Source organism: Perca fluviatilis, chromosome 17 (assembly GCF_010015445.1).
Source record: "Perca fluviatilis chromosome 17, GENO_Pfluv_1.0, whole genome shotgun sequence".
Classification (NCBI taxonomy): domain Eukaryota; kingdom Metazoa; phylum Chordata; class Actinopteri; order Perciformes; family Percidae; genus Perca; species Perca fluviatilis.
In genome coordinates, this window is record NC_053128.1 from 29,213,983 (window position 1) to 29,241,343 (window position 27,361).

At 41.2% G+C, this 27,361-nt stretch overlaps 1 protein-coding gene across 3 annotated transcripts in view; it reads left to right on the plus strand.

Annotated features, from left to right (window-relative positions):
- Positions 1-27,361, plus strand: part of ttc28 (tetratricopeptide repeat domain 28) — a 166,247-nt gene that overhangs the window by 34,171 nt on the left and 104,715 nt on the right. The window contains exon 1 of one of the 3 annotated variants that reach the window (XM_039779291.1): positions 10,274-10,382. The exons of the other annotated variants lie outside the window; for them this stretch is intronic. Within the exon in view, the coding sequence (XP_039635225.1) occupies positions 10,356-10,382 (27 nt within the window). The 5' untranslated portion in view covers positions 10,274-10,355. Of the gene's footprint in view, positions 1-10,273; positions 10,383-27,361 lie in introns of those variants that run through there. 3 annotated transcript variants of the gene reach the window in all.

The following is a 27,361-nucleotide window of genomic DNA, read 5'->3' on the forward strand; positions in this document are numbered from 1 at the left end:
ACTTGAGAATTTAATTAAAAGTGGTGTTCATGCATCATTTAGAGTTTTACCTTGAACTTAATTAGATAGAAAAGCAAGGGAAAAGAGAGAGAGAGAGAAATAAAGAGAGAGAGGAAACCCTTTTAGAAACCCTTTGAATAAAAGCGTCAACTAAATGACATGTGATGTAACATAATGTACACCTGCGCATGTAACACAAACAAACCCAAATGATCCCAATGGGCCTTTTTCACAGCAGCCATTTTGACTTGTCATAGTAGGAAAAGCACAGCTGACGTTGATCACCTTAACGATGGCTCAGTTCCATCAAGTGTCCCAGTAAGCTATTTCAGTGAGTCAGCATGACCAATACCAGGACCTCTCCTAAGTGGAATGCAGCCATCATTAATGGTTTAATACCAGGGTCTCTCCTAAGTGGAATGCAGCCATCATTAATGGTTTAATACCAGGGTCTCTCCTAAGTGGAATGCAGCCATCATTAATGGTTTAATACCAGGACCTTTCCTAAGTGGAATGCAGCCATCATTAATGGTTTAATACCAGGACCTCTCCTAAGTGGAATGCAGCCATCAGTAATGGTTTAATACCAGGACCTCTCCTAGGAATACAGCGCATCATTAATGGTTTAATACCAGGGTCTCTCCTAAGTGGAATGCAGCCATCATTAATGGTTTAATACCAGGACCTCTCCTAAGTGGAATGCAGCCATCATTAATGGTTTAATACCAGGACTCTCCTAAGTGGAATGCAGCCATCATTAATGGTTTAATACCAGGGCCTCTCCTAAGTGGAATGCCGCCATCAGTAATGGTTTAATACCAGGACCTCTCCTAAGTGGAATGCAGCCATCAGTAATGGTTAATACCACGGCCTCTCCTAAGTGGGAACGCCATCAGTAATGGTTTAATACCAGGACCTCTCCTAAGTGGAATGCAGCCATCAGTAATGGTTTAATACCAGGACCTCTCCTAAGTGGAATGCAGCCATCATTAATGGTTTAATACCAGGACCTCTCCTAAGTGGAATGCAGCCATCAGTAATGATTTAATACCAGGGTCTCTCCTAAGTGGAATGCAGCCATCAGTAATGGGTTTAAATACACCTGTGCTTTTCCTACTATGACATGTCAACACATCTGCTGCGAAAAAAGGTCTATATGATCCTTCTGTGCCAGAGACGAAGTCGCTTTGCTTTTGGTGTGAACACAGCATAACAATATTTGGTTACACTTTACTTGAAGGTATCTACAAAAGAGTGACATGACACTGTCATGTACGTGTCATAAACATTATAAACCGTCATAAACGTTTATGACATAACGCTTCTTTTAGTTATGGTTAGGGTTAGGGTTCAAGTGTCATGACTGTGTCATGACAGTGTCATGTCACTCTTATGTAGATACCTTCAAGTAAAGGTTTACCGAATATCTTTTAAGGAAGGTTTGTTGAAGCGTGTGTGCATCCTCTTAGCTATACGAAAAACAACAGCCGCAACTCCAAATGGATTCTGTTATTTTTCTTCTTTGGAGTGAATTATCAAAACCATCCTCATTAAACGGACACCAGTAATATTTATGGTCATGATATCACCCATAGAAATGATACATCAACTAAGACAGTGATGGATTACTTTAGTCTGAATATTTCACAATTCATGTTTTATTACCAGGACGTCAGAGGTTTTATATTGTTGCACAGACTGCAGCGAGTTATAATTATTACGACAATAGAGTGTGAAGTTTGATTCTAAAACAGCAGCAATAAACGTGTCGGTTACACAGCTGAACAGAGAACATACACACACACACTTAATCTGTGTCTCCCAGTCCAGTACACACACACACACAATATCGAGCTACTACATTCATCAATGCCAAGGTGTGTGTTTAGTAGCCATGTTGGCTGCGGAAAGTGCTCCATCAAATTGACTTTCCTGACGTGTGTGTGTGTGTGTGTGTGTGTGTGTGTGTGTGTTCAATAATAGTAATTGTGTGTGTGTGTGTGTGTGTGTGTGTGTGTGTGTGTGTGTGTGTGTGTGTGTGTGTGTGTGTGTGTGTGTGTGTGTGTGTGTGTGTGTGTGTGTGTGTGTGGGTAGGTAGGCAGGCAGGCAGAGTGATGATGCCGTTCAGAGAGATGAATAAGACAGATATGTGATTTGATAAAGATGGGCAGCCCGGCTCGACTTTTTCAGCCCAAACTGACAAACAAAAGTGTCTTCCAGCCTCGGAAGAAAGAAGGCCAAGGTTCAAAGGTCAAAGTTGACTTTATTATCTCATCATAGAAATACTGTCGGGCAAGCCAGAAAGCTTGTGTCTTGCTGGGTGTGTGCGCGCTGTAGATTACGTTATTGCGCTGCCCTGAAAACACGCCGAATCAAAGAGATGTACGAGTTACATTGAATTTCATTCCATTTCTGTAACGTTAATACAGAGTTGAAGTGTTTTAATAATTAATAATGACCCCCGGCTTCTAACTGTAATGCTTCTCGTATACCTCAGGCGTCTGCACGCCCGTGTGTTTCCTTTGTTTGCTCCTTGTAACAGGTTGTAAATATGCAGTTTACAGTTTTAATGAAAAAACATTGAGGCTGGCACCAGCCATGAGCATAAAAAAAAAATCTTACACAGACTGAAATAAAAACAGCTGCTGCATTATTGATGGCTCTGAGGAGTGGGTGTGGGATTTTTTTAAGATTCAACTGTTGTGTTTTAACACAATGAAAGGGCAGTCTAATTTTAACTGTGAGGTTCGTACAGAACATTCCTTCACATATCGAATCATGAATGTAGATTATGGTACGTATTTAGAACAGTGGTCTTCACTATTTGTTTCATGAGAGCCACGCTGATAGGACAAAGTCAATAGGAGAGCCACTTTTACCGCAAAGTAACAAAAGTTACATCCAGTCATAAATAGCGCGTCTGCTTCATCAATCTGTCATCCCTGAACATACAATATGCTAATTTTTCTACATTATCCCATCATGTATCTAACCATCCAAGAGCACGTTCGGCGTTAAAGGGTAACTACCATTTTTTTTTTCAACCTGGACCCTATTTCCTATGTTTTTGTGTCTAAGTGACTGATGGGAACAACAATCTATTTTTTTTTTAAGATTATTTTTTGGGCTTTACCGCCTTTAATGGAAAGGACCCGGTGAGAAAGGGGAGAGAGAGAGGGGGAAGACATGCAGGAAATCGTCACAGGACGGAGTCGAACCCTGGACCTCTGCGTCGAGGCATAAACCTCTAAATATATGTGCGCCTGCTCTACCCACTGATCCAACCAACAATCTTTGACGTTGGTGCAGTATTTAACAAGATTGCTGGAGTCGGCAGCGGTGAAACAAGCTACAATGTAAGTTAATAGGGCAATTGTCCAGCTTGTATTTACCTTCACAAAAGTGCTCGTTTTGCCGCTGACTCAGGCTCAGATTATTATTCTAAGTGTCTGACAACATTATGGAAAGGATTCTTACAGAGATAGACCTTTAAAACCTCTTTGAGACCTTTCTGTTTAACCAGAAACTGCTATGAAGTCGCTAGCGCTAAACCCACCAGACTCCATTTAAAAAGAAATACTTTTAGCGTGTATAGAACCAACGTATTTTCACATGTAAATCGGTAATTTTAACCAAAACTAGAGATGTGATGGTTGGAAAAGTGGAAAGACGTCCAAAAACAGCTTTTCATAGTTTTATTTTGTTTATGTCGACTTTGAATGAAGTGTATTTTACGATTCTAAAATTACTGTTTATTTACATGGAGTCTGGTGGGTTTACTGAACGCAATTTTGTGGATGTTTTTATGTTAAAAACAAGGATCTTACTCATTTAACAGAAAGGTCGACCTCCTTAGAAATCCTTTCTCTATTGACTGCATGATCATATCACTGTATTATTTACTGCCATGCGAGCCACAAATTAAAGCTTGCAAAAATGCCAGAAAATGCTGTTTTTATCCTCTCAAATATGAAGATGTTCTGCTTTTCTTTGTTGAATAATCACATTAAACTGAATATCTTTGTGTTTTGAACTGACAAAACAACGCATTAACGACATCACCTTGGACTGAGAAACTGGGATGGACATTGTTCACAATTTTCTGACATTTTGTTGGCAAAAATAACCGTTAGTTGCAACTCTAATGTAATCTAATGTACTTTTATTACTTAAGTACTTTTTAACTGACATTAAGACATTTAAAAATGGAAAGTTATGCTTTCAAACACAGATTCTGGTGTGATTGCAAATACCCCTCTCTGCTGACTGAGTCGTCCTCAGTCTGCAGGTTTCCGGACAAACTCAGCTCCCTGTAGTTTGTCAAATGCCTCTGGTTCATTCCCTGTAGAACAATGCTGCTCTAACAAACATGGACTGTTGCAGTCTTTGCTTTTTATGGCGTCGAGCACCTTGCACATGTTGTCGACAGTTGTATATTACAAAGTACTGTAATGTGTTGGCTACAGGACGGGTCTCCATGTGTAGCTCTAAAAAACATTCATTCATTTGATTGAGGACCTGCAGTGACGTCGTTATTAAGCGACATATTTTAAACGGTGGAAGCAATTCACCCACCCCATAAACAACAATTAAGTGTTAAATAATAAAGAAAATGCAGGAATGTGTCTCCCATACTTCCCCTGCTCAGGTATATGCCTAAACATTGTAGCTATAGTAGTACCTGGTCAACAATCTGTGCTCTGCCTCACCATTAAGTTTAAAAGAATGAAAGTCATGAAATTGAAACGGTAACTGAGATATCCTGCCTTTGAAACTGCATCCTACACTTCCCATAATGCAACGCTATGTTGTCTTTCTTCAGAGCTTCCCTGACTGGTCACAAGTCTTTCAATCGCCACACCTCTAATTTTTAACGCAGACTTTCTTTTATAAAGTTTTTTGCCAAATCGAAGATAACGCTGATGAATATTTTCACAGTGTGTATTATTACTTTTACTTAAAATATCTAAATACTTCTTCAATCACTGACAGTAACTTAAAGGGGGGGGGGGGTGGACCGTTACTGTATACAGTGTGTTCATATTTACACACCTTGTGTTTAATTTGCACTGAGACAACTGAACAGCAGCAGCAGCAGCTGAGGTGTTTGCAGCGATAGAGTCGGTGTTATCACTCAGCTGATGACCAGGCTTCACACGTGTAATTCTCAGAACACAGAGTGTAATTCTCTTCTAAAACCAATTTGCCCTCAGTCGTTTTATTTCTGGAGATTAGGTTGTTCTTTAAATCACTGACAGTCACACACGAGCAGACACCTCACTGTGTCTGTGTCTGTGTCTGTGTGTGTGCGTGTGTGTGTGTGTGCGTGCGTGTGCGTGTGTCCGTCACTTCAGTTTACCTTCGCTGTCACTGTGTGAAGTTCATTTCTGTTATTGATTCGAGGGAACCGTTACAAACACACTTCAGTCCAGATTCAGCCGTTCACTTTAACCCTTGACATGCAAGCCTTTGACTTTAACCTTTGTCTCTCTTCGAGAGACCTGCTTGGGTTGATCCAAACAATAATGATGATGAAGACACAAGGAAATCAGCTGTTTGGTTTACAAGAATAGTTCGACATTTTGCTGAGAGTTAGTCCTTTCTTAGTCTATATCAACGACGTTTCATTTCCAGTTTCAAGTATTTTAAACTAAGTAAAGCGCTGTAACGTGATCAGTCTATAGTGCGATAGAACGATAAAATCCGAGCAGCAGTTGCTGGTTGTATTTAGCCGCTACAGAGCTCCGGGACGCCGGCTACCAGCGGCAGTTGTTTAGCCGCCAAAAGGTGACTGTGAGCTGGCTACAGGCACCGCCAGATGACCGTGATAGTGGAGTTGAGCAAGAAAAAGTGAGCTTCATGCGGCCATGACAGTTAAGTTTAGGCACCAAAATGATGAGTTAAGGTTAGGAAAAAGATCGTACTTATAACCCTCTCGAGGAACGAACAAGCGTTTGATGTGGGTCTGGCTTGTCAGGCTATTGAACTACTCCTTTAAGACTAAGAGTGCATATGTCGGTTCAGTTCACTCACGGTGAAGCAGAGGCAGGTGATGGCACATTCATTATCAGGAGCTCCCACTACATGTGTTTGCAAAAGGTGCTTATTACTCAGAGATGTGTTGCAATCTTCAGTCGGATTTACTGTAATTAATCATTTCAATTTGGGCTGTCAAAATGAACGCAGTATTAACAAGTTAATTCCTTTTAACGCCACTAATTCTTTTGATGCACGATTACTGCACACACGTTTTGTGAATTGGGCTTTGGGTCGCTCCGTAGTTTGGAAAATCAGGAAGCGATGCAGAAGTAATGTTGTGGATATCCAGCAGACTAAAAGAAAAAAGAAAAGGGTCTTTTGAACGGCAAGTTCAGTTTCAGTGCTCTTCCACATGGTTCTCTCCACAAGACTAAAGTTACTTGCATGAACTGTCGATATGTAAGTTAGTACGTTGAGTCTCAAATACCACTTGAGCATTTAAGGACAAATCCGAGGCAAAATGAACCTAGGGGTCAATAACACGTGTACCGAGTCGACAGTTCTCTGGGATATGTTTTCATGCTAATTGAATGTGACAAGTTTTATCACAAACCGCTAATTAGCTTATAACGCTAGTCGTCAGGGCACAGCTAAAGTAAAGCGAAATCTCTATTTCTACACCACTAACGAGGCTCAAAATATCACCACACTTCCACGGTAGCATAATGAGGGTCCCTACATGTAAACCGAAGCATTGAGAACTTTGTAAGTGTACAGACAGTTTATGTCTGTAAAAAATGTGCGATTAATCACGAGTTAACTATGGAAATCATGCGATTAATCGTGATGAAATATTTCGCTTGATCGACAGCCTTAATTTAGATGCTTCAGGTCAAAGATGAAAGACTCCACATCAGTGTGTGGAGTGTCCTTTTGTGTGTAAGAAAAGCCTTAAAGACAATCCACCAATCACGGGACACCTGTTTCATCCTCTATTGATTTCCAGTCCCTCCACCATCACTGAAAGTCTCCGCTTTGCTCTGCAGGCTTTGTGGCTGTTAGGGCTGTCCTCCGTCTTTGTTTATGGAGGGTAAAGGATCCTGAAGGCTTTCTTTCTGGGACTCAGTGTCCCTGCCCTCTTAACTCCTCTGATCCCCAATAATAAAACCCTCAGCTCCGGTTTCCAACCTTCCCTCCCTGAGTGAGGAGATGCAGAGGGAGGTTTGAGCTTCTTCCAGCCTGCAAACATCTTTTACTCTCGGCTCTTTTTACTTTTGGTCACGTTAATATAGTAAGATTTAAAAAAGTACAAGTACAAGTCAAAGCTATAGTGCGCATCAATTTTATATTAATGAACGTCCGTTGCAGTACATTGAAGCCTTTGCAAAATGAGTTGATACAAAGCAGACGTGAGATATTCTATATTCAGATGACAAAAAAACAACCCTAATTATAGAAAAAGGTACGAATATGGATATATTTTACGTTGAAGCCAATTATCATTTTTAATAGAAGGACGACACACAAAAATATTTCCCTCCAGCCATGTCAACCTTTTGTCTAACGCGTCTAGCTCTGTAATTCTTAAAGAGACAGTTCACCCCAAAATCAAAAATACATATTTTTCACACTAATGGTGTAGTCCGGCGACATTCACAGGCAGAAGCTCGAGTGATGCGTTTTAGGTCACCGCCGAGAAAGGACAACAGCAGCGTTCAGTAGGGCTGCTCGATTATGGAAAAAAATATAATCACGATTATTTTGGTCAATGTTGAAATCACGATAATTTAACACAATTACTCGTTGAGTTCTGGAAAGATGTTGCAATTATTGAACTTAAAAAAACAGTGGAAAAAGTTAAATAAATCAACAGTAAAAAAACACAACTGTGAAATTTGCCTTAATACTTTTCCCATTTTAAACTTAAGAGTTTACTTGCAAAACGTAATGAGCTAAATAATTGTTTTTCTTGATTATTCTGTTTTTGTGATCATTGATCAATGATCAATCATAATCCCGATTAAATTTCGATTAATTGCACAGCCCTAGCGTTCAGCTTTGGAGACGAAGAGGACATAAAAAATGACATCTGAAGAGTCCATCATGTTTTTTTAATCCTGTGTCCTCGTTGATTTGACGGTATGAACTCTTACTGGAAACTGCGTGGAGGAGGGGCGGTGACATATTACGGAAGGCTTGTATCATGTGGATGCACCGACAGTGTTGTTGTCATTACTTAGAATTCCTCATGGGGGGCGACAGAAACTACGCACTATAGTACAAGATCAAGATAAACTTTATTGTCCCACAAGGTGGGGAATTTGTCGTGGGCACTTAAACCATGCTGCAGCCATAAAAAAACAACAACCAAAAAACCAAACGACATGATACCAATACAATACAACAAACCATAATATGACCCTTATGGTGTGTAAAACACATCAAGGCAGTGATCACAAGCAACAGTGCAAAAGTGCAAATCTGCAAATCGCCATCATGAACCGGGGCCTGTTCTGTCTTTTATCTGCAGCGATTTAGAAGCTTAATAGATATAGGAATACATTTTTTGTTGGGTTTAGTCTACAGCGAGGAACTCTAAACCTCCTACCGGAGGGCAGCAGCTCATATTCTGTGTGCAGAACATGAGACTATAGCTTTAAGAATCTTGAATACAAAATTGATGGTTGAGTATTTACGTGTATTTTATTGTCGTTTTTTTTTTTTATTTAATGTTTTTCTGACGCCTATAAAGTTGACTTTTAAGAGATACGTGGTTCTCACAGGACAGCGACGCTACAAATAAAAATGTTAAACCCAACAGTATATAAAGGAGTTAAAATGAGCACAACCTTAAACATCTACAGCAGTAAGATGTAACATGTAACATTAATGCAGCGGGAATATTAATCCAGAAACATCAGATAGAAGAAGAAAACACTGACAGGGAACATTTTACTGCAGCATAGCTACGCACTTTAGGTAGGTTACTTAAACTACATTTTGCCTATAAAAATGTACATACTTTAATTTAAGTGAATTTTGAATGCAGGACTTCTAGGCCTACTTGTAGTGGAATCTTTTTACAGTGTGTATTAGTACTTTTACTGAAGTAAATTACCTGAATACTTCTTCCACCTCTGATTATTAGCCACATGCAGTGTGGGTTAACTAATGAAAAAGGGGGAGAGAGAGATGGAGAGAGAGGGTGTGTTTTAGAGAGAGAGAGAGAGAGAGAGAGAGGGTGTGTGTTAGAGAGGGAGGGAGAGAGAGGTTGTGTGTTAGAGAGAGAGAGGGAGAGAGAGAGAGAGATGGTGTGTGTTAGAGAGGAGGGAGAGAGAGGGTGTGTGTTAGAGAGAGAAGGAGAGAGAGGGAGAGAGAGGGTGTGTGTTAGAGAGAGAAGGAGAGAGAGGGAGAGAGAGGGTGTGTGTTAGAGAGAGAGGGAGAGAGAGTTTTACAGTGGTATCAAGGTTAGTTGATGCTTTGGCAATATTGTTATTTCGGACATTCATGCCAATAAAGCAATTTGAATTGAATTGAATTGAGAAAGGGTGTGTGTTAGAGAGAGAGGGAGAGGGGGGGGGGAGTTAGAGAGAGGGAGAAAAGGGGGGTGTGTGTTAGAGAGAGAGGGAGAGAGAGAGAGGGTGTGTTAGAGAGAGAGGGAGCGAGAGAGGGGTGTTTGTGTTAGCGAGGGAGAGAAAGGGAGGGTGTGTTAGAGAGAGAGCGAGCGAGAGGGGGGGATGTGTGTTAGAGAGAGAGAGAGAGGGTGTGTGTTAGAGAGAGAGGGAGAGAGAGAGGGTGTGTGTTAGAGAGAGAGGGAGCGAGAGAGGGGTGTTTGTGTTAGCGAGGGAGAGGGAGGGGTGTGTGTAGAGAGGGAGCGAGAGGGGGGGATGTGTGTTAGACAGAGGGGGAGAGAGAGAGAGGAGGTGTGTAAGAGAGAGGGAGAGAGAGAGAGAGAGAGAGAGAGTGGGGGTGTGTGTGTAGAGGGAGAGAGAGAGGAGGTGTGTAAGAGGAAAAAGAGAGAGAGAGAGAGTGTATCGGTGTAGGATTTCAGCTCTCAGGTCCCGGTTCAGTTGAGTCCTCAGAGCCGCTGAAGCAGCCGCAGCAGACGGATGATGCTCTGCACAGACCGGCGGCTGGATGACAGGACAGCACCCTGTGCTCGCTGTAACCGGAGGAGGGCTTCCAGTGTCATTATCCCAGGATTATAACTAACTAACTCCTGCTCCGGGCGCGTCTCTGCTACTCCACTCCCCCCCAACAAGCCCGCCGGAGGCAGCCTTCTCTCCGGGTCTGAGATGCCTCTGTCGCCGCGTGCACACCGCTCCTCACCGGCCGTTGTGACACTTTGATGCCGTGCATATATCTGCTTTACAAATATGATGAAATGGCAGCCAAGGAAGAAGGTGAGTGAGCCGCGGCTGCTGCGTTTTTTTAAAGTCCACTTTAGTCCAAAGTAGTTGTAGCGGAATGTGGCTGAATGGCTGACTGACTGGCACCGTTTGGGATCAACAGGGCTATTTAAACACTCTCGCACAGCCCGGCGCAGCCACGCACACTTTATTAAGGATAATCCGTTAATAGCTCGCATTTCAGAAAGACACTGCAGCTACATGCCTGTCCGGGATTATTAGAGGATTATACTGTACAGGAGATGAAACCTTCCATAACGCTGTATAAAGTCGCTATAAGCTGCACTATTCACCACCTGGATCACTGTAAGCCAACTGTAATTCTATTATAGAGATTTCAAAATTACATTAAGGTCGCTGTAGACATATAAAATACCCAAAAGTGTCATAAATGCCCGAGACATAGTGACAGGAAATGTAATGAAATTTACACGTCTGAGAGTTTTTCTCACCGTGCACCTGCTGTGTACATCCACGTAGAAGAAATGTTTAGGGCTGAAACGATAACTCAGCTAATCTTAAGAAAATTCATTGTCAAAAATGTTGATATTTGAATAATCATTTGAGTCATTTATCAAGGAACAACGCTGAAGATTCACTGATTGCATAATGTGAATGTTTGTGGCTGTAAATGTAATATCTCTGAACTGTTAGGGAAGAGCTATAGTCACTTTGGGCATTGGGACATCGTCATTGGCGTCATTGGCGTCATTGGCATTGTACATTGGCACTGTAGCAGTGTTGTGACCTAGTCATCTTTGCTCAAGTCTCAGGTAAGTCTCAAGTCATTTGGTCCAAGTCTTGAGTTATTTTTTTGGGGTCAAGTGTAGTCACAGGTTATGTCAAGTCGAGTTAAGGCAAGTCAAGTTCCAAATCAGGTCACTTTTTTTTTACACCCAAGATAAAGCTCTCTCACCTGTGGTATCCGGTCTTCATGAAGAGAAAAGACAAGGTATTAGTAGCCCATCTAATAAAATGATTGGCTAGTTGTGGCACAGACACTAGCCATTGTGGTTTTCTGGTCCAACTAATGAGGCTTCATCAGGGGTCTTTGATGTTACGTGTTGCCAAAGCTAGGAGATTGACTGACAGACAGCCATCCGATCATGACAATCGCATACCGGGGAGTTTTTTTTGAGCCATCCAATAATGATTCACGGTTTGCGCTGCTGCCGTTGCATAGCATACTCGATAGTTAGACAGAAACGTGACAACAGTAGATTAAATTATTTTGTATTTAACAGCTAACAACATTCAAACTTATGAATACACGGAAGTCATCCGAGTCATCATGCCTCAAGTCAAGTCAAGTCTGGAGTCATTAACTTACAAGTCGAGATTCAAGTCATTTATTTTATATCCAGTCATTTTATATCCAGTGAAGTCATCAAAACAGTGACTCGAGTCGACTCGAGTCCAAGTCAACAAGTCCACATCTCTGATATGTGACCGTGCACCTGCTGAAGAAGAAATGTTTAGGGCTGAAACGATAAGTCGATTAATCTGCAGAAAATGCATTGTCAAAAATGTTGATATTTGAATAATCATTTGAGTCATTTATTAAGGAGCAATGCTGAAGCTTCACTGATTGCAGCTTGTCGTATTGTGAGTGTTTGCTGCTGTAAATGTAATATCTCTGGACTGCCAGGACAGAGCAACAGTCATTTTGGGCATTGGGACATCGTCATTGCCGTTGTTTACCCTGCTGGCGTAACTGCAGCCTCTCTGTCTTGTTTCTGTACCTTTTTTGTACAGAAGAGCCCCTCTCACTGTGCAGGAAAATCTGTCTGATATTTTAAAACCTCCTCCGTCTATTGAGTGGGTAGTGTGAACTGGCGTGGGATTTCATGCCTAACCACATTTGTCTCTGGCTCAAAGATCACAGGGGAGCAGCAGTTCCTCTGGAAAGAGTGCAAGCCCTGATCTTCAAGTGGCTGATCCAGCTGTAATAACTGGGAGAGCTCCCAGTGGGGGAGCTGTTCCCCCTCATCCAGTGGGAGTGTGTTAATTGATAGGCCCAGACAGTCAGCTGTTAGAGTGCTAATATAGCAAAGACCTGAGGAGAAGAGGAAGCGTCCATTCATCCGGTTTCATTCACTGTAAACAGCACCAGTTGTTTGGATGTTTGGATGTGAAGTAGAGAAGGTGTTGCTGCTGCTGATATTTCCAGGACCATTCTTTTAATCAGTGGAAATAAATCAGACTGTCATCCCCCGAAAAAAACACTCCCAGAGGTCCTTTGTTCAAGCAGCAATTAAGACCTATATTTATGTTCCTAGTTGTGGCGCCCTCTAGTGGACGTAGTAGTCATCGCGGGAGTAGTCTCTCACTGCCAGACCTTCCTTCACAGCGCTGTGGAGGAGGGTCTGGCCAGTCCACACAGCATTCCGGGATGGGAGAAAAAACATGCTCTGGTTTGTTGGCATTTCTTTAAACCAATTACAATTGTCATGGGCATTGAGCCACACACACACACACACACACACACACACACACACACACACACACACACACACACACACACACACACACACACACACACACACACACACACACACAAATGTATGGATTTACTTTTCTCCCGCAATTGTATACATTACTTGAGGCGATTCCATTGAATTTTATTGATTTGCCGTGACATTTCACAGTTTTAAATGCTGGTGTGATCGGGTCTTCGTACTGAAACCACAGTCTGCAACAACCTAATTAAAAAATTAGACAAATCGGAAACATCTGAGACAATGACAACACGAGTTGATAAAAACATATTTAAAACGAGCACAAAAACAAAAAGAATTTCACGCTGAAACTATTGATAAGGTATTCTTAAAGCTCATGAAGGTTTCTGAGACTTTCATATTGTGAATTTGCTGCCAGGTTTATGACCTAAATGTTACATTTCTTACAAACCCGGTGCTGACTTTTGTTACTAGGATTGAACCAAAAATCCTGCATTTAAACAGTGTTAACTAAAGAAGATGAAGCTTGGTTTCTCTGCGAAGACTTCTGGTGTCAAGACTTCCTGACACCTCGCTCTGGTTTCTAACTGCCTCGGGAGCTTCACAGGGTGACGAAAGCTGCTGAAAGAGACTCAGTGGGCCGCTGAGTGAGTGTTTTTGTGTGGCTGCAGATCTACTGTACAACAGAAAAATCTGCAGAATTCATTCTTTGAGACACTTGTTGCAAGGGTGAATGTTTATGAAAGATCATGTTAAAGCAGATGTTATCTTATTTTCCATCAGAAAGCAGAGTGAATGAGAGCAGTCACTGTAACATATTACTTTGCATCAGACCGTTATTTAATGATGTAAGATGCCATAAAATCAATATTCCCTTTCTGCTCGGCACTGTGTACAACGAATAAGAGCCGATGCATGTGCACGAACCCACGTAGGTCTATACATGACGTACACACTTGTGGCGATGCTTTTACAGTTTGCTTCTGGGCGCTTTTTTTGCTTCTGGGTCATTTTATCTGGAGAATGAAATAAAATGAAATGAAAAACAGGACGGAAGGGAAAAGAGGAAGAAAGGACTGAGAGAAAAGGCATGGTGTAAAAGAGTCTGGAAGTCAGAGAAATGCAATGTTGGGATGAGAATATGCCCTGTCGCCAATCTGTGATCAGCCTAGGGACCAATCAGAACCTGGACCAAAATCATCTGAATGTGGGAAGAGGAGGAATAAGAGAGGGATGGCGGAGGAGGAGTACTTAAAGTGATTAAAGCTGGAATATACGGTTTGTGTTGTATCGGCCTTTTATAATATGATTTCAACTTGCAGTTAGATGGCCTCAATTATATTTTCATATCGTCTGGAGTTTCTTCTCTTAATGAGCAGGTGTGTAATGTATGCTCACATTTGTCCTCATTAGTACCTGATTTATGACTGTTTGTCCCTCCTTGACCCATATAGTCTTAAAACAATGTGGATCTGAATATTATGCATGTAGGTGACTCATTTCAAAGTCTTTAAAGGTCCCATGGCATGAACATTTCACTTTATGAGTTTTTTTTTTAACATTAATATGCGTTCCCCCAGCCTGCCTATGGTCCCCCAGTGGCTAGAAATGGTGATAGGTGTAAACCGAGCCCTGGGTATCCTGCTCTGCCTTTGAGAAAATGAAAGCTTAGATGGGCCAATCTGGAATCTTCTCCTTATGAGGTCATAAGGAGCAAGGTTACCTCCCCTTTCTCTGCTTTGCCCACCAAGAGAATTTGGCCCACCCATGAGAGAGAGACAGACACAGTATTAGGGGACCACTAAGGCCTATATAAAAGAGACTTCAGATACAGTATTAGGGGACCACTAAGGTCTATATAAAAGAGACTTCAGATACAGTATTAGGGGACCACTAAGGTCTATATAAAAGAGACTTCATATACAGTATAAGGGGACCACTAAGGTCTATATAAAAGAGACTTCAGATACAGTATTAGGGGACCACTAAGGCCTATATAAAAGCATCCAAAAAGCAGCATGTCATGGGACCTTTAAGCAAGTCACAGGCAGTAGGAGGGAGGAGCGAGGAGATGAGGAGGCACAAAATCAAAATGAAAAGAGGCCAAAGTCTGCAGCATGTGTAAATAAGCAACTGTTTGCTAGCACATTGGCCAAGAAAAACTTTATAAGGTGATAATATGCGTTGTGTATACAGTTTGTGGCAAAAAAAAAAATTAATACTGCACTTTTATAAAGTTCAAATAAAATCCCTATGCGTCAAGCTCCACTTCCCATAATGCATCTCAACAGTGTTTTTCCTGAGACCCTCCCTTTGCACTTTATACACCCCCATCACCTCGACCTCTCTTTGACTTGTGTGCAGGACAAAAATGTACTTCATTCACTAAAACAAAAACATTTCCATGGTACATAATCCTGCCAGCAATTATGTTTCTCCTCACATCATATTTTTGCAAAACAAGTTATTAGTTTCCGGACGTGATTTCTCGGGGACAGGGTGAGGAAGATTTCGGTTTTAGAGAGCTGGCTGACTGAACTGAGATTTACATTCATGTTTGAGGCACCTTTGCCATGTGTGACTTGGAGCTGATCCAGAGGTGTATATTCATGAGTGCATTGTTGACAGTCAGCTTAACTCCCCTGGAACAGCGAGTGCACGTTGGTATCAGGGACTCGCTTGTGTTTGTGTTGTCAGTGGATGAAATGAGAAGTTTCTGTTTCTCTCTGAGGCGTTGCTTTTTCCCCGGCAGGAGTTCATGAAATTTCATATTCTGTTCTGCTCGCTGGGATTGGCAATGCACTGGGTGTAATGTGTTTACTTACAATGCAGCTAAGCTGCTTAAAGCTGCACTCCTGCCTCTGATTTAAGACTTAGGCGTCCAACTAAAACCCCTTTTTGCACGATGGCTCAGTCAGACATATTGTTTTAATGTGTCCACCGAATAATCTCCACATTCTTCTATAATCCAGTGGAAAGATGCACTGCAGGCTACCAATTCTGAAACCTCTGTTTGAGTGTCACGATGTGCTGCTACGTGTGATGAGGGAAACCCGGAGGAAACAAACATAGATGCCGTTTGATTTCAACAGCGGTAATACATGATTTTGACAGGAGAAATCTGACCCTGATCCCATTCAACCCTCTGGATCTGCATAAAAACCTCACCTCTTCTCCTCAGATATAACTAGGGATGCAATGATTGTGAAATTCTGGGCTGAATGTTTGAAAAAAAACATTTGGCCGATAATGATACCCATGGTTAGTTGTTGTTTCCACCTTTGTTACAGGGAAACAAATAAATATTATTATTAAAAAAATAGCTGAACTGTTATAAAGTCCTTTATTCCTTCAATACACTCTTTCAATGAGTACAAATTCAACCATACACATTTATAAAACAACCTTTCTCCTTCTTTTACATGAAAAATTTTAGCCTAGTATACAACTAATGTTTCCTACTCAGTAGTCTCGCATTGCCAGACCCTCCTCCACAGCACTGCGGGGGAGGGTCTGGCTAGTCCATACAGCATTCTGGGAATGGCCTCGGGAAGGAACTTGTTTTGGTGGAACATGTGTACGTTCAAAATTAGTTTTATTCGTGCAACAGAAAACTCAGATTGGACAGATAGTCTAGCTAGCTGTCTGGATTTACCCTGCAGAGATCTGAGGAGCAGTTAACCATAGTCCTCAGAAATCCACCGGAGGTTAGAACGCCAACACAGAGACAGAGGAAGGGGACGGACATCCGTCACAAACTGATGAAATTAGCTCATCACATCGATGGATAAAGAGAATTGAATCCAATCCAACCAATATGCTAACAGACGGCATTTCTGAGTAGCCCAAATTATCCTGAGACATATTTTTTTAAATGTTGACAAGTTGTCCTTTGGGGACATAACTTGAAGTTAAAAAATTAATTAATATATAATTGCTGTATGATGACTTATGTATCATGATCATGACTTATGTATCGTGATAATATTGTATGATGACTTATGTATCATGATCATGACTTATGTATCGTGATAATATCGTATCATGACTTATGTATCGTAATAATATCGTATGATGACTTATGTATCATGATCATGACTTATGTATCGTGATAATATCGTATCATGACTTATGTATCGTAATAATATCGTATCATGACGTATGTATCGTAATAATATCGTATCATGACGTATGTATCGTGATAATATCGTATCATGACGTATGTGTCGTGATCATATCGTATCATGACGTATGTATCACGATAATATCGTAGCATGACTTATGTATCGTGATAATATCGCATCATGACTTATGTATTTTGATATCGTATCATGACGTATGTATCGTGATAATATCGTATCATGACTTATGTATCGTGATAATATCGTATCATGACGTATGTATCGTGATAATATCGTATCATGACGTATGTATCGTAATAATATCGTATCATGACGTATGTATCGTGATAATATCGTATCATGACGTATGTATCGTGATAATATCGTATCATGACGTATGTATCGTAATAATATCGTATCATGACGTATGTATCGCGATAATATCGTATCATGACGTATGTGTCGTGATCATATCGTATCATGACGTATGTATCGTGATAATATCGTATCATGACGTATGTATCGTAATAATATCGTATCATGACGTATGTATCGTGATAATATCGTATCATGACGTATGTATCGTGATAATATCGTATCATGACGTATGTATCGTAATAATATCGTATCATGACTTATGTATCGCGATAATATCGTATCATGACGTATGTGTCGTGATCATATCGTATCATGACGTATGTATCGCGATAATATCGTAGCATGACTTATGTATCGTGATAATATCGTATCCTCTGATGATTCCCACCCCTAGAGTTATTGGTATTCAGATCCTGGACTCTTATTTTCACAACATATCAGTCTAAAACATCTTTTCTGGAGTCTTAATGGACAGAGTGTAGCTAAAATGTGATGAATAGAATTACATTTAAATAGCATCCGTGTGTGTGCTGCTTTTCTTTCCTTTTATTGAGTTTTCAAAGCAGGAAGCAGGTTATGCATAAATTAATTCCCTCAGTGGCGACTCTGTCTCAGAAATGCAGTGCATCTCGAGGCTGGGCAGAGGACGACGCTCCACCAGGAGCTCGTCATGTTGATAGAGCTGCACGGCTCCAATATCCTCGGGACATTTCTTTTATTTTTTTTTAACATCTCCGTTTATTTCACGCCTATCACCACGTCTGTTGGTAGAGATACTGTCTCTTACTGAACCCTAATCTGTCCCAAGGATGGTGTTTTTTTCCATTTCTTTTTCCTCCTCCTTTCAGCTGCTCCTCCCTCCATCTTAATCTCGCTCTCCGGAGAGGAGAAGCACGGATAAAACACTACTTCTGTATGCTGATGTGATCTAAGCAGAATATACAGGGCTCTTGGAGTGACAGTATTTCACACGCATTTGGCCCGAAAAATAGATATATGCCAACCAGAAAAGTCTAATGTTTTCCCCCCGCTGCTTATAGTAAGAAAAACTACAGGGTCCCACAATTCCACAAGCTGCAATGGACCAATCAGAGTAGAGTTTTCTGTGACGAAGCAGAGAAAGGTAAACAACACTGAAAAAAAGTATCATTACGGTAGTTAAAGCTATACGTGCAGATATCGCTAAGAGACACACAAACGCACACACACACACACACACACACACACAGGTTTGTTGCACTATCTTTGTGGGGAACCGTCATTGCCATAATGCATTCCCTAGCCCCTTACCCTAACCTTAACCATCACAACTAAATGCCTAACCTTAACCCTTACCCTAACCATAACCTAATTCTAGCCCTAATCTTAAAACCAAATCTTAACCCTCAAACAGCCCTTTAAAAAACACACACACACACACACACACACACACACACACACACACACACACAGTATAAACTGAACATCTTTCACTGTGCTCCTTAATGTTTTCATTTAAAAGCATTTGTACTCCTTGGGGGAAAAAGTTAGCGTCAAGCCCTGATGCAGACAAGAGGAGGACCATGCGTGACTGCACTCTGTCACATAACCCCCCTCCCCTACCACACTCTGTCACATGACCTCCACCCCTACCACTACTACGCCTCGTCCTCCTCCTGTGCGCCGTGTGTTTTCTCATTTTTTGTCATTAAGTGTGTCTGTAACCCTACGACTGAATGAGATATTGCGGTCACACATCAGCACACAGTCGCTCTCTCTGTTGCTCTTACACTGCACTTTACACCCACTGAAGCAGAACAGATGTGCAGTAACATCAGCCGGGTCGCACTTCATCCGCCCATAATGACTCACTTTATCTGTGAATGAGTTTAAAATGTGTTTCTACTGGGATTTTTCTAAACTCTCTTCAACTGTGCCAAAGTGGGTACACCTCCTTTCAGGGCTTTTAGACTTTTCTGTGTATATATCTATATATATATATATATATATATATATATATATATATATATATATATATATATATATATATATATAGATATATACAGTACAGGCCAAAAGTTTGGACACACCTTCCTCATTCAATGCGTTTCCTTTTATTTTCATGACTATTTACATTGTAGATTCTCACTGAAGGCATCAAAACTATGAATGAACACATATGGAATTATGTACTTAACAAAAATGTGTGAAATAACTGAAAACATGTCTTATATTTTAGATTCTTCAAATAGCCACTCTTTGCTTTTTTTATTAATAAGGGAAATAATTCCACTAATTAACCCTGACAAAGCACACCTGTGAAGGTAAAACCATTTCAGGTGACTACCTCATGAAGCTCATTGAGAGAACACCAAGGGTTTGCAGAGTTATCAAAAAAGCAAAGGGTGGCTACTTTGAGGAATATAAAATATAAGACATGTTTTCAGTTATTTCACACTTTTTTGTTAAGTACATAATTTCATATGTGTTCATTCATAGTTGTGATGCCTTCAGTAAGAATCTACAATGTAAATAGTCATGAAAATAAAGGAAACACATTGAATGAGAAGGTGTGTCCAAACTTTTGGCCTGTACTGTGTGTGTATATATGTGTGTGTGTATATATATATATATATATATATATATATATATATATATATATAGCCCCCCTTAAAAGGGTCTAATTCACCAATGGTCTGAATGATTCTGTTAAGATAGTTATTATTGAAGGAAAGACAAACATTTTTCAGCTGATTCCAAACTTTTTAAACTATTTAGTTTTCTTTCCATCACCAGCCTACAAATCGTCGCGTAGCGTCCACAGTCAATAAACGTGACTCTGTTACCGTGTGGTAGTGTTGGCAGAGCAAGCCTTGTGTCCCTGAACAGCATCAGGTGGGAAGTGTGTGTGTGTGTGTGTGTGTGTGTGTGTGTGTCTGTGTGTGTCTGTGTGTGTTTTATGTAGAAACAAATTGGCTTGAACCTGTTGGGGGGAAGAGAAAGCGCGAGAACACCTTTGAAATGTTTTATTTAAATGAGCTATGTGGCACCCGAATGAAAGATAAGCCGCAGTCATTATTTTGGCAACATACTTACAACCTCCTGGGGTGTGTGTGTGTGTGTGTGTGTGTGTGTGTGTGTGTGTGTGTGTGTGTGTGTGTGTGTGTGTGTGTGTGTGTGTGTGTGTGTGTGTGTGTGTGTGTGGCTCAATGCCCATGACGACACCTGTTGTTAGGCTGTTTATTGCCCTGTCTGTACCCCACTCTATTATTCGTGTTTGTAGGCGATTTTCTTTAAGGGAAATCACGGTATTTGTCATTATTTTCAAATGTTGTGTTCATTTTGTCCACTGTTCCCTTGTAGAGAGATCGAATGGGACCAGTTGGATGTTTCTGGACTAAGGTATAGTCCGGCACATAACACTTTTATTTCACGTTTTCGGTAGAGATTAAACAAATGAGTTAATCGGTGAGCTTTACATGGTGCTGGTATGTCAGTGGTGTTACCTTCACAGCGAGTTAAAACACTCCCACATTTCACACAAATTGCGTGACAGGTTTACACACAAAGTCAATACAAAGATGCCAATAGATGCGAAGTCACGGCAGGTGGAGCGAATGGCACGAATGACGCGATGTGAACGTGTCATTGTTGAATCCGCTTAAGTTGAAATACTTTAATTTGAGCGTTCAAACTCTACAACAGAGATGAATAAAACGTTAAATCATACAACACACGGGTTGACAAATGCAAGAGTTTCCCTTTGACTTTAAACACAAACATCTCCCTCCATTTCACCTCTCCTCGGTCTGTCTGTACTGGCAAAGAAAGAACACTTTCCGACTGACTTTATAGGAACTGAATCCAAAGGAGACAGTGAATATGTACATAAGAACTGGACTTCTGATGACAGAGAAATACTGGAGATTGGCCTTCAGTCAAGGTCTGTGTTATCTGATCGAGTCAGCGGGGAGTCACTGTGCTGAAGAGGGAGAGAGGAGAAATAACTGGTCTGTGCAATGATGGGAATAACAGACTCTGTGTGTGTGTGTGTGTGTGTGTGTGTGTGTGTGTGTGTGTGTGTGTGTGTGTGTGTGTGTGTGTGTGTGTGTGTGTGTGTGTGTGTAACTTCAGATGAGAATGTGTTTGGTAGCTGGACCTATTTTTAGTGAGGCGATAATAATACCTGCTTCAAGTCTCATAGGAGCTGACCCAACTGAGCTGGGACACTATTTTGCGTGTGTGTGTGGGACTGTGGTATTTGCATTTTTTTGTTTGGGCCCTCCATCCACACTAAGTTAGTCTTTCTACCTCTGAAAACACAACTTTCTTTTCCCCCCTTTCCCCCCCTATGGGCTTTATAAAGGCTTATATCTTATCTTGTTTCCTCTTCTAGGGGAAAGCTCAATCAGAAAATAAGTTTTCAGGGCCTTTAAGTGAAGAAAGAAAAGGTTATAACCACCAGATTTAACATGTTGAATTGTGGTGGAATGATATTACGTGTGTTTGAACGAGTTCTTCTCCAAGGTTGACGCATAGGCTGTACAAGTCAAGCCAAAAACATCTGGATTGCCCCCTGGTGGCTGGCTGCAGTATAGGTCATAAATTGTTAGCAGATGTAAAGTAGAGTCAAAGTACATGTCACTTAATTTTCCCCAAAGATGGTTTCTGTCATTTTAGGTAGTTCTTGTCACGCTGACCATTGTTCAATTGTTCATTTTTGTGATAACTTCGATTTTTATAAAGTTTTTCTTGGATGCTATAAAAACGGGCTGAAACATCTGTGATTCACTCGCGATTGGTTGGTCGGTATGTATGGGCGGGACTTCGATACTGCGTCTCCACCGCCCGATCACTACTGTGCAAACTCTGGCTCCAAAATTCAATTCAGTGCAATTCAAAGTACTTTATTTAGCCCTAAAGGGCAATTCAAAATTCAGAAACAACATCGCAATCATTCAATCAACCAACATGTCCGTAGCAGCAGGTCAACAAATGGGAAACCCAGGCAAGAGCAGCAAAGCACACACAGGTTGCATAAATTCAGCTAAATTAAATAAATATACAACCATAATCCAATTTACAAGATGGCAGCGCCGTGTTCAGGATATTTTGGCTTCACTTTTGTTAAGCGTTAGGAAGTGAAGACATCTTTATTTACAGCCGATGGTTCTTCTTAAATACAATGTTTTCTCTCTGTGTGTGTTTCTAGTTTTGAAATCTGGATTCCTCATATGTTTTGAGTCACAGTTAACCGGGAGAGCGAAGCGACAGAGGCAGTGTGGAGGAGGAATGTTTGCTGTAAATAAAGCAGATAAAAAGCTATTGAAAACAGGACATACTCACAAAACGCTGACAGGTCGATACATATCATCAGACCCTCCTCTTGTAGCCCTGCAGCTAGCGTGTTTGTGGGTTTGTACAGTATGTTGTATGTGTCTTTGCTCGCTGTATTCACCGCTTCGGCTCAGCGAGGCAGTGGGGAGGTGCAAATGTCACGCTGTCTGGAAAGGCTAAGCCAACTCACTGTGGAGAAGGCTGAGGAAGGAGGAAGAAGAAGAACTGGAAGCCACTTCAGAATATAAAAGTGCTAAGTGAAAGAGGGAGAACATCACAAATTATCACAAAGACTTTCTGCAATCTCTCATACACACACACAGACACACACACACGCACGCATGCACACACGCACGCACTTTCGCTTATAATCACATTCCAGAGCGTTTCTTCTGCTAAATTGAATTGTAATTGGCAGACAATGGGCGTGACATCACAATTGGCTGGCTGGCTCATATAGTAGCAGCTCGTCTGAATTGAGCCTGAAGTGAGCCATGCTTACTGATGAGCCCGGAGCGTTAATGAAAGAATAAAAGCATCGGGGGAGCAGAGCACATATAGGAAACATGGAGGCAGAGAGAGGAGAGACTGAGGTGTACTATCTCTGAAAATGAATTGCCCTTTGGGACCGGTGTCATTAATAATTATTGTGTGTGACAGCAGCTGCAGAATGTTGACTTCTTCAGTGTATGCACTGCAACAGCTGAGTGATCTCCTGTGCAATAATGGAGCTTTTATGAGAAGAAAAGACTGTAGTGCATCTCCTCTTGCTTTTTTTTCAGTATGTTCATTTCTTTGTTTCCTTCTCTATATTTGTCATTCTTGGTTGCACCTGTATTTGTATGAGATCAGTTGGCACATTACTGCGTGCATCATGCTCATAAACGCATTGTACTTCAGGGCTGGTTACCGAATTCAATACTATTTAGGCACCGGCCGAATTGCCTCTAAAGTATCGAAAAATACCTCATCATTCAAAACCCAGTTTCAATAACTAAGGAGCAAATCATATCAGCGTCAGTGAGCCAAAAAAGCATTCAGCATATTTCTACCAAGATCTAATAATGCTGGTGATTGGCTGTCTAACGTTTAGCGTTGTCGAAACATGCAGGGAAACCTATGAAGGGCCATCTGGGACATTATTCACAGTTACCTCACACACACACATTGAAGTGAAATGCTCGCACACACACTCTACTGAAATACACTGAATGAATGAAATAATCTTATTAAATACTTTTTTCTTTACATAGTTGAATGTGCTGACAACAAAATCACACAAAAATTATCAATGGAAATCAAATTTTCAACCCATGGAGGTCTGGATTTGGAGTCACACTCAAAATTAAAGTGGAAAACCACACTACAGGCTGATCCAAATTTGATGTAATGTCCTTAAAACAAGTCAAAATGAGGCTCAGTAGCATGTGTGCCCTCCACGTGCCTGTATGACCTCCCTACAATGCCTGGGCATGCTCCTGATGCGGTGGCGGATGGTCTCCTGAGGGATCTCCTCCCAGACCTGGACTAAAGCATCCGCCAACTCCTGGACAGTCTGTGGTGCAATGTGGCGTTGGTGGATGGAGCGAGACATGATGTCCCAGATGTGCTCAATTGGATTCAGGTCTGGGGAACGGGCGGGCCAGTCCATAGCATCAATGACTTCCTCTTGCAGGAACTGCTGACACACTCCAGCCACATGAGGTCTAGCATTGTCTCGCATTAGGAGGAACCCAGGGCCAACCGCACCAGCATATGGTCTCACAAGGGGTCTGAGGATACCTAAAGGCACCTAAAGGCAGTCAGGCTACCTCTGGCGAGCACATGGAGGGCTGTGCGGCCCCCCAAAGAAATGCCACCCCACACCATTACTGACCCACCGCCAAACCGGTCATGCTGGAGGATGTTGCAGGCAGCAGAACGTTCTCCACGGCGTCTCCAGAACCTGCTTTCATCTGTGAAGAGCACAGGGTGCCAGCGGCGAATTTGCCAATCTTGGTGTTCTCTGGCAAATGCCAAACATCCTGCACGGTGTTGGGCTGTAAGCACAACCCCCACCTGTGGACGTCGGGCCCTCATACCACCCTCATGGAGTCTGTTTCTGAGCGTTTGAGCAGACACACGCACATTTGTGGCCTGTTGGAGGTCATTTTGCAGGGCTCTGGCAGTGCTCCTCCTTGCACAAAGGTGGAGGTAGCGGTCCTGCTGCTGGGTTGTTGCCCTCCTACGGCCTCCTCCACGTCTCCTGATGTACTGGCCTGTCTCCTAGTAGCGCCTCCATGCTCTGGACACTACGCTGACAGACACAGCAAACCTTCTTGCCACAGCTCGCTTTGATCTGCCATCCTGGATGAGCTGCACTACCTGAGCCACTTGTGTGGGTTGTAGACTCCGTCTCATGCTACCACTAGAGTGAAAGCACCGCCAGCATTCAAAAATGAGTGAAAACATCAGCCAGGAAGCATAGGAACTGAGAAGTGGTCTGTGGTCACCACCTGCAGAACCACTCCTTTATTGGGGGTGCCTCGCTAATTGCCTATAATTTCCACCTGTTGTCTATTCCATTTGCACAACACACAACTTCACAATGTGAAATTTATTGTCAATGAGTGTTGCTTCCTGGACAGTTTGATTTCACAGAAGTGTGATTGACTTGGAGTTACATTGTGTTGTTTAAGTGTTCCCTTTATTTTTTTGAGCAGTGTACTTTCATACAAATGATACTCATACATGATACATACTATACTGAAACCTATCACACACACACACACACTCTACGGAAACATTCTCACACGCAATACTGAAATTCCCTCATATACACTATTGAAAGTGAAATCCGGTCAGTGATTAGAGCATTGTGTGTGTGTGTGTGTGTGTGTGTGTGTGTGTGTGTGTGTGTGTGTGTGTGTGTGTGTGTGTGTGTGTGTGTGTGTGTGTGTGTGTGTGTGTGTGTGTGTGTGTGTGTGTGTGTGTGTGTGTGTGATGTTTCAGTATAGTATGTGAGAGTATAATTTTTCACTAGTGTGTATGAAAGAATTTCAGAAGAGTGTGTGAGAGCATTTCACTTGTATGTGTGTGAGGTAATGGTGACTATTCTCCCAGAAGGCTCCTCATAAAAAAAGGCTCTGTTACGCACACAGGCTCATGTAGTATAGGAGCAGAAAAATAAATAAAAAGATTTGTGTCGTGATGTGTAATTTTGTAATTTCTTTTTGTTTGTTAAAACTGGTATTGAAAAAAGTATCGTTCAGGAACCGGTATCAAAGTCATGGAGATGGTATCGGTACCGCTATGCAAAAATTCTTTGAACAGTAAAGAGCCCTAGTAGAGGGCTAGAGGGTAGAGTGCAGACAAAGGAGTGGAAGCACTGCTGGGTCTTTATTGTATTCAACTACAGGTGCTCTTTGGATATATGAAAGTTACTGCAGAAAGCGTGTTGGTCCTTTTTAAAATACATCGTCATGTAAAATAAAGGAATTTTAAGTCCTAAGGAGGAGTGCCTTGGATTATTTTTGGAGGAGACATGCGTTTTTACAAATGAGTTTCCACTCATGAGCCAGTCACAGGATGACAATAACATTGTAGACTGTATTTACAACATAGATGGCGTTACGGACAGTGGAGTGCCTGAAAAATGAAAACCTATCAAAAAAGACTTTGATGAGAAAGGTTATAAAATGTCCAAGAAACTTTTTTTTTTGTTGTTGCTGTCTTTCATTCCTACTCCATCGCAGTCTGTTTGCACTGATATGCTTTTATGTTTTTTTTTCCTTTAAAAAAAATAAAAAATGTTGGCCTTTTATTTAATAGCTAAAGACATGAAGGGGGTGGTGGGGCCGCAGGGTCGGACTCGAACCCTTGAGCTACCAGGGAACCCCGACCAAAGATTGTTTGTGGTGGAAAAGAAATGTTACTCTTTATTTTTGTAGTTTAACACAGTCCAACAGAGTTCTTTAGATACATTATCCATAATCACATCTCATCAGTTTAAGGAGGATCTTTGAGTCTGTGAAAAGCGCTATATAAATTCAATTTATTATTATTATTATTATTATTATTATTATTATTATTATTATCTCTTGTTTAAACGTTCATGCATAAATTAATTTTCAAGGCATATCCATTAAATATTTCTGAATCAGGACCTCCAGGACTTTGATCATCGAACTCATGAAAAATCAACTAAGAAGGCTTCACCTGTTATAACAGTGTGTCATATGCATTTAATCAATATTACATATCTTCTGCTGCCCATCTCCATTTTCAGGTTCTCGCTACAGGTTGTCAACATTAATTAGGCTTGTTTTTTAGCTGTTCAAAACTTAAATTACTCGCAAATGTTGTAATGCAATTAGATTCAATAAGGGATTTAAAAGGATTCGTTTTTTTAATAAGAGGATTCGATACGGGAATGGGATTCACTAAAATGCCATCAAACCCAACCCTAATTCTTACATGGATAAAAATTCATCTTTAGCACGTGATGATGAATGATGAATCCCCTTCATTTAACTTCTATATGAAGACGTCATTTAAAAAATTTTACGGAAAAAAGGAATCTAATAAAAACATCAGTTTTTAATTCAAATGGAGGAAATATCACTCTATAATGTAGATATTAAATACTTGAATGTAAATACGATTTTGAAGCTCAATACATGTGCACACACCTTACTTAAATAACATTCAAGCAAACCTT